This window comes from Chenopodium album, chromosome 9 (genome assembly GCF_948465745.1).
Source record: "Chenopodium album chromosome 9, dcCheAlbu1.1, whole genome shotgun sequence".
In the NCBI taxonomy this organism is placed as follows: domain Eukaryota; kingdom Viridiplantae; phylum Streptophyta; class Magnoliopsida; order Caryophyllales; family Amaranthaceae; genus Chenopodium; species Chenopodium album.
This window is the reverse complement of record NC_137842.1, coordinates 12810982-12819543: the sequence shown is the minus strand read 5'-3', so window position 1 is coordinate 12819543 and position 8562 is coordinate 12810982. Positions and strand designations below refer to the sequence as shown.

The 8562-nt window shown below is 33.4% G+C and overlaps 1 protein-coding gene across 2 annotated transcripts; it reads left to right on the top strand.

Annotated features, from left to right (window-relative positions):
• The first annotated feature begins 941 nt into the window (after positions 1-941).
• Positions 942-7632, top strand: LOC145559571 (E3 ubiquitin-protein ligase RSL1-like). Of its 2 annotated transcripts, XM_081620982.1 has the most exons (5): positions 942-1491; positions 2249-2498; positions 5105-5563; positions 5768-5877; positions 7346-7632. In XM_081620982.1, exons 1-5 carry the CDS (start codon positions 1025-1027, stop codon positions 7533-7535), a joined length of 1476 nt encoding a protein of 491 aa, XP_081477108.1. In that variant the 5' UTR covers positions 942-1024; the 3' UTR covers positions 7536-7632. The 2 variants fall into 2 exon arrangements, with proteins under 2 accessions (XP_081477108.1, XP_081477107.1); XM_081620981.1 differs by having other exon boundaries at positions 5105-5877.
• Positions 7633-8562: the final 930 nt, after the last annotated feature.

Here is an 8562-nt window from a genome sequence, read left to right as displayed (position 1 = left end):
AACAAAAATTTTCCTGCCCAAATATTTTTTAGCTTTTTTTTTTAAATTTCTTTTTTTCCCTTAAAAAATAACATGATAAAAAAAATTTAATGAAAAAAAACTTACAATAATTTATAAAATATTTTAAATAATATATCTAACATGAGAATTTTAAGGATAGACATGATATGAATTCAAATTCAAAAATAAAAAATATTACATATAAGCCATTTCATTTAAACTAACTCCATTTTAATTGAATTTTATTAATTAATTTATTTATTTTTATTTTCAAGTCTTATTATTATAAATCCGTGCATTTGCACGGGGATAAAACTAGTTATTATATAATGAATACTCCATCCGTTTTTAAATATTTGCTCCACTTTCCTTTTCCAGCCGTTTTTAAATATTTGTTCCATTTCCTTATTTGAAAAGTAGAGGTGATAAAAAATCGGGCCGGGATGGGCCTTTACACAATTTCTCGTGCCCAAACCCGTAAAAAAGTAGCGGGCTTGTCGGGCCAAAACATGCTTTTCGGCTGGGTTCGAGCTTTTTAACTAAAAATGCATTTTTATGCTTGTCCAAACCCGCCCTATTTTCGGGCCAGGCCAATATTGATCAACTCTATTGAAAAGCTTTTAACCTTATACAATGTTTAATTAATTTCTCTTATCAAGTAGACCCAACAATATTAATTTCATATTCTCTATTCTTCAATCCTCTCCACTACTTTTGATTTTTTTATTCTTTCAATATCCCTATTACCTCCATATTTTATTATTTTTTTCAATTTCTCCTAAAACTCTGCATATAAAGAAATAAAACAACTATTTTAAAAACGGAGGAAATATCCCAATTATCCGATTCAAAATACTCCATATTCGGTCTATTCGGATCAAATTCCGCGAAGAGAGTATTTTTTTTTTCATTCTAAATATACATACGTAAAAATCGTATAATCATCCTCGTATTAAATAAGTCAAAACTGTAGAAGATCTCCTGACATTCCAGAGAATTCTTGTGTCTCGATCAAGCAGCAACAATGGCGGCCACTTTCAACACCGACGATGAAATAACAGCCATAACAGAACAAAGACTAGAATTAACCAACGCAAAAACCCTAGAATCCGACTTAGATTTCGCCTTCAATCTCCAATTAGAGGAAGCCTTAACCGCTTCTCTCTCTCTCCTCCCTTCTTCCTCTTCTTCTTCTCCTCCTCTTTCTCTTCCAGAACCTTCTTCTTCCAACAACAATGGCAACGAACTCAATTTCGCAGATATTCAGAGTGAAGAACTCGAAAAACTTGAACAAGAACGCCGAGACCATGAATTCAGCGAAATTGAGGCGAAGAAATTACGAGATGATCTTAATCGTTGTATTCACGACCAAAAACTTGCTGTTGAGATTACTCGTTTGCCTGAAGATGATTGGGATGAATTTGGTGATGAATTCGAAAGGCCTTTTGATGAAGGTTCCTCGTCTTCTTCAGTCGCCTCTCCGATTTTCAGGTAGTTTTATTTAAAGTTGTGTTTTAATAAGTTTTCGAGTTTTATTCAGTACAAATAGGTTTTAATCGATAAATGTTGGTAACTCCGATGAACAAATACATTGAATTTTGATAAGTTTTAGAGTTTTATTCAGTAAAAATAAGTTTTAATCGATAAATGTTGGTAACTCCGTTAAACAAATACATTGAATTAGTATTAATGAATCAGTATTCGAGTTTTTATTCAATAAAAATAAGTTATAATAGTTAAATATTTGTAACTATGTAGAACAAATACAACGGCGAATGAGTAAATATCAGGTGAAGAGAACAAATCGTTAGGCTAGCTATTTTATTGTTTTAATTGACCAGTTTATGTTTTTTGGATGTTATATTTTGGTTGAATATTTTATTTAGAGTTGTGATTTGTAATGTTATTGTATTAATAAAAGTGCAATGGTGATATAAGGTTGATTTTGTAAGTCTATTGAGTGATTTTTCGTGTTTCTTGGTTTGGTTTGTTTTGCTAGAATGACATATTTTGAAGGTTTTAGTTGTGTTTGAAGTTGGATATCCGGCATTTGAATTTGAATGCTTAAATGCATTGTCATTTGATATGATTTTTCCTAGTTTTATGGATGGTATTGTAGATGTAATTGTGCTTAAGTTAGCAATTTAGTATTGATTGTTTGTGTAATTGGATCTTAGGTGTCACACTTACCTGCAGATAGTATGTTACTATGTTGTGATTTTAATGTCTTATTTTGGTGAATCCTCAGGTTGTATTTTAAGGGTTTAGTGGAGGTAAAACAAGTAGAAAATACCGAGGCTACACTAGCTGGCATTGGAGTCGCAATTTGTGATCCAAGGGAAAACTTGATTTTTGAGTTGAGCAAGCCTTTGGTGGGGAATGGAAAGAGTCGTCGAATAACTCAGATCAAGGCTTTAATTGAAGGTCTTGAAACTGCTCGTGCACTGGATTTGAAGCGCATCATTATCTTTTGTGACAACCTTCCTGTTTACCGTTATGTGAGTAGAAACTCCCTTGTCCTTGACTTGATTGATTGTATATGTATTAAAATCGTGTGAAATGTATTTTTTGTGCAATTTTATATGGCTATTCAGACTATAGCGTGAGTGAGTCAGATAGGATCTTTTATGGCATGGATATCTTAAGGGCCTTTTTGCTTTTCATTTGATGGACAAGCCTTAGCCTTTATAACACCCCTCCACCAGGAAATATTTGTTAGAAAAATTATATTGGGAGGCTAATATGATCACTTTCTGGATTTATGAGTAGATAATGACTATATTTTTGGTATATTTTAACTTGAGTTGAGCGATAAAGTTGGAGAGAGGATAGGGATGACCCGACCATTGTGGAGTTATTATGGGTATGTCATGCTAAATTTCTTGTTTTTGAGATGTTGAGACTGCGTAGCTAGCTATATATTTTAGATAGAGGAAGCATATTGTTGTTAAAAAAAGTTTTAGTCCCTCTGCTAATGTTTGCCACACTTGTATCATTAGTGCTGTTTGAACTTAAATATCTATCCACCCAAAATTCCCTTAGATCCTTGAACTTTTGGGGATGGGGCATGGGGCCAGGTACTCTTAAAAGTCACAAATTTTCTCCATAGTTGTAGACAAGGCAGAGCTAAAACTATAAGAAGGAAACCTCAAACTGTCAATTCCCATAATCCCATCCACTTAAATTATTTAATGCCGTGTCATGCTATAGAGTATTGTAGTGTACTTGTGAAGGAAACCTCAAACTGTCAATTCCCATAATCCCATCCACTTAAATTATTTAATGCCGTGTCATGCTATAGAGTATTGTAGTGTACTTGTGAAGGAAACCTCAAACTGTTGCTACTGCGGTTTGTGATAAAGCTTAGATTTCAAAGCACCAAACTTGGGTATGATATTGTTTCTTGGCGACCAACCTGAAAGCTTCCTAAATTGAATAAAGTTGAGTTTTTTTTTGGGACCAGAAGACCTTAAACATATTTTGAGCTTTTGAGTTTTGACTACTTTGATTTGGATGAAGAATCCTGTTTATTCCCGGTGTGCAAAAAGCTTTATTTAAGGATTTTTCTTATCTAATATAGAGTAGTAGTATTGGGGTTCTAATGAAGTTGTTTCAAGGAAATTATATTTAGAAGAATTTTACACTGTATTTCAGATTAGTTTTCAGTCAGTTGGAATCCTAGTTGAATCCTTCTTTAATCATTTTAGTGTCCAATTCATATTTAGGAATTGAGCACTCTTTATATTGTAGTTGAGTGATTAGAGTCTAAAGATGTAACTGGCAATATTTTATTGGTGGTACTTAAAAGTGTGGTCGGCTACATTTAAAATGTGTTTATATCCTCAAGTTCATTTAAGTTACTACCTTGTTCTACTGTGTTTTTTTTTTTTCCTCAACTGCATATATAAGAAAAAACACATTTTATTTAACCTCAAACAAAATGATACAAAGTAGGGGGTCTAGGAGATCAACAGAAAATATCTATCTATCTATCTATCTATCTATCTATCTATCTATCTATCTATCTATATATATATATATATATATATATATATATATATATATATATATATATATATATAAAATAAATTCCCAATTTTGTAATACATCAGAAATTGCATCAGGAAATTGAGCATAATGGCTATGAATGAGCTTAAACAAAGCTAAATACACCACTTGCTCCCAAAAAGTTACCAGGGAGGACTTTCAACGATGGAATTTTTTTATTATTTCTCTTTAGTTAGAGCACCAACATAATAGATATAACACAATTTGCTATCAAATTTTATACCTCTTTGCCCTCTTACTTCCAATGAAATTTTAGTTGATCTTAAAGAGTAGATGGGGCAATTCAATGTATCCCTATTTCCAAAGAAACATTACTTTTCTTATCTCATTGGTTGTAAGACATAAAGTTTCATAATAAGACAAGTATTAAGTTTTCTCATACAGTCATAGTAGCAACCCAAAAAAAGCTTCACACACTTTGACCTATGCATTATACACATACTCTGACTAGCTTTGGTGTCATTGGTGATTTATATTTTAATGGAAAAATATAATCATGTGGGATCTTGTAGATTCACTTCAATTTATATTTTTAGTTAATGATAGCTAAAGATATTAGCGATTGGAATAATGCAATAGCTAATGTGAAATGAGAATTGTTTCTAGTGAAAAGAAATAAAGGAAGTACATTCCTTGATTTTATTTTTCCCACGGTGGGTGATTAATTGATGGTTGGTTGTTAAAAATTTGCCTTGTACAGTTAGCCCCCTTCTAATGAATATCACAGGGGTTGCTTGGGGTTATGGTATTTGTTATGTGGGCTACGGTTTTCTGTTTTTGGGCTTATTTCTGGCCTATTGCGGTTTATGTTTGGGAGTACTGGATTAATTCCCTTGGGGTTTAACCTAGCCACTATTTTGTAATCTGTAATTTAAACTCTCCTCTCGATTGTCTTTTTGTGGATGTTGCTAATTCATCATTAGTGAACTGTGTAAAACCTGTGGTCTTATTTCTGATTTATTTAATCTTTCTTGGATCTGTTATAACAATAGCCATGCATGAAATATAATTCTTTTTTTTTTTTTATTGGATGCAGGCTATGCATGCATGGCAACCAAAACAGAGGAAGGTAGTTAATTTAATGGCAAAAGTAGATTTTCTTCAAAAGGAATTTACCTACTATCGTCTTTGCCTTGTTTCCCGAAACGTTATAAAGTTTGCATTCAAGCTTGCTAGAGATGCTATCACTTCTCAGATCTCCAAACCTATCGAGCCTAACTGTCTCAAGATTTTGAAGGAGACTTGTGTTATCTGCTTGGAAGAGACAGATCAGGATAAAATGTTCACTATTGATAGTTGTCTGCATAAATATTGTTTCTCTTGTATGAAGCAGCATGTGGAAGCAAAGTTACATAATGGGATGGTACCAAAATGCCCTCATGAAAGTTGCAAGTATGAGCTAAATGTTAGTAGCTGTGAAAAGTTCTTGACACCTAAGCTAATTGAAATTATGAAACAACGAGTTAGAGAAGCATCGATACCTGTTGCTGAAAAGGTATATTGCCCTTACCCTAGGTGCTCAGTATTGATGTCAAGAGCTGAGATTAACGACTTTGCGAGGAAAGAAAATGTTAATAGAAGAATACCCGGAGTTAGAAAATGCTTAAAATGTCATGGGCTTTTTTGCATCTATTGTAGAGTGCCATGGCATAATAATATGTCCTGTTTAGAGTATAAGAGATCAAATCCAAATCCGCAGCCTGAAGATGCAAAGCTTAAGTCACTTGCAACTAAAAATTTGTGGCGTCAATGTGTTAAATGCAAACATATGATTGAACTTGCTCAAGGTTGCTACCACATGACATGCAGGTAAGTTAACTTCGCACTTATATATTTATATTAAAATTGTATTTGGCATGGCTGTATGGAAGCATACAAAGTTGATTTTTTCTGGATGATAGGATGAGTTTGTCAAAATAGTCTTAATGAGCAGTCACTAGTGTCAGGTGAATGGAAAATGAAGTCCTGAGGAACTGTTAACATCTTGTCACATGTATACTCAATTACCCACTCCGAATATTTAAAATATAAGTGCTAAGTAACTGGGAATGAAATCCAGATTTTTTTTTGTTAGTTTTTTGTTTGTGGACGGTGCTTTTAGGTGATTTTTGCTAGCTGACTCTGAATCATTTCAGAATTTGAATTGCCAGTATCAACCTTATGCTGTACGCACTGGGTTTTGGTGTGGGTTATGTACTTATGTGTCTGTTAGAGTGTTAGGTTGAGGTTGTGGAGGACTGGAGGTGCAAATGGAAGATGCTAAGATGACTTGTAGTGAAAGAGTTGCCTAAGGTATATTAGGTAAATGAGTATTGTTTTTTGAAGAATAGGTAAAAGAGTATAAGAAAGCCAAAGTAGTATTCCAATAACCAAGGGGGGAGAAGTAGAAGATGGCTTGCTGAGTAAGTGTTAAAGAAATGCAGGGCTGCTCATAGAAGAAATGTTATAGATAGAAGAGTTTAGAAAAAAAATCACGGCTGAATTGAATAGTTTGTTGAATGTTACAGACCCTTACAGTTATTATGGATGCACCTAGTTGAAGTTTCATGACCTTGATGTTCACAGTGAGTGCGATCTTGATCATTTGGGAATTCAAGATTCATATCAGCTTGTTGACGTCGTGTCCATTGATTTGTAGTGTTGGTACAATGTATGGAAAATATGATAAGACCTATTAGCTTTCCTAGGTAGCTTTGGCTTAGATTCCCATATGACGAATGTGATGGAGTAATATTTCATGCTAGATAGCTTACAACTTTACATTGATACTATCACATTCATTATTATTTGGTTACCCTCTCTATTACCCTTTCTTTTATGACACTTGTGTCTGTTGGGCTGAACGCCTTGAAGCCATCATATTCTACTCAGATTTCAAACCCCTGGCTCCTGCTCTCTGGTTCTTTAGACCATTTTGCCGATCTAATGAAGTAGAAACTGAATTTTGTTACATATTTTGCTTTAGAAAGAGCGGTGTGTGAATGGAAATGGGAGTTTGGGGATTTGAAAGTGGTAATTGGAAAGAATTAGTAATTAAGTCTGATAACAAAATCATTGATATATCTCTGACTAATGCCCTCCCTTAGCCATCCTCTTCCTTTTTGCTATAAAACACCAAAGGTTTTAAAGTGTTTTGAGTGTTGTTCTTCTCTGTAACCCATAACCTTGACATAATCTGGTTTTGTGATATAAATTTCTCATTCTCAATTTTAGTTTCCCTACAATGAACACCTTTAAGTTGTTAAAAAAAATTATGACATGTTCATATTGTATGCAGATGTGGGTTTGAATTTTGCTATACATGTGGAGCCGAGTGGAAGAATAAGAAGGCTACATGTTCATGTCCACTTTGGAATGAAAGGAATATCATGTATGATGACTCAGATTTTGACGATGATGACGAAGAAGATTACGATGAAGATGAATATTACTCTGAATCTGACTCTGACTCTGAATCGGATTGGTAACTGCGTAGGAAGATCACAGCATTCATCTTCATTTTTGTTTATTTTGTTTATAAAATCGTTTTCATAGTCTAATCAATTAATCATTAAAAACTGCTTACTGCATCTCCTCTCCCAATCTCAGTCACATTTTAGTCTTCTGAGCACTTGAGCAAATCCCAATCATTCTGGTTCCTCCCTTTGTGTTTTTGTCTGGCACTAATTGATTTGTTTTTTTTTTTTAAACTTGTTAAACTGATCAAGCCCCACTTGAACTATTAGCTGATCTTAACAATATTAATTTCGGCTTTCTAAGAAAAAATTCGCAGATCGTGGTTAAGTTGGAAAAATTACCCAAAATAATTCTAATTTTGCCACATTTGTCCAAAATAATTGAAAATAGTATGGTAGAGGGGGGTACCATGAAATATGGTACACTCGGAAGTACATTACATATAAATAAAAGAACATTGGAACAAAGTTAAAGTTCCTTCTTTTATTTATATGTAATGTTCTTTATTTTATATGTAATGTTTATTTTACCCATTCATTTTCTCTCTTCGATACTCTCTCTCCTCTTTCTCTAACTTCAACAAAAACAAAAATTTGGCGTCGCCCCCTTTTTCCTTTTTCTCTCTTCTCTCTCCTCTCTCTTCTAGGGTTTTAGTTTTCTTGGCCGTTTAGGCCAGAAATAGTCTAATTTCTTTAATTTAATTTAGTTTTTTTGGAAATTAGACTATTTTTGACCCTTTTTCTTTAATTTAATTTAGTTTTTTGTTTTGCGTTACGTTTTGTTTTGTTTGTTTTGTTCTCTCCATCTGTGAGAGTCTGTCCCAATTTTTTGGGTTTTTTTTTTCTTTCAATTTTCTGGGATTTTGATTCTCATCTATGGATGAGAATTTTATTTTTAGGGTGTTTATAATAATTGGGAAGGTGATTTGGATTTCTATGGGTATGAGATTTGTCATCAATTGGTTGATCAAAACATCAGCGCAGATTGCGGTGGTTTTAACTTGGAAAGATGCAAAAACATCGAGAATCATTGCTCGCG

Excerpts from the sequence above, each read along its gene's own strand:
- LOC145559571 (XM_081620981.1), top strand. The coding sequence starts at position 1,025 with ATGGCGGCCACTTTCAACACCGACGATGAAATAACAGCCATAACAGAA. Across the intron at positions 1,492-2,248 it reads GTCGCCTCTCCGATTTTCAG|GTTGTATTTTAAGGGTTTAG; the intron begins GTAGTTTTATTT and ends GTGAATCCTCAG. Across the intron at positions 5,878-7,345 it reads TGCTACCACATGACATGCAG|ATGTGGGTTTGAATTTTGCT; the intron begins GTAAGTTAACTT and ends TATTGTATGCAG.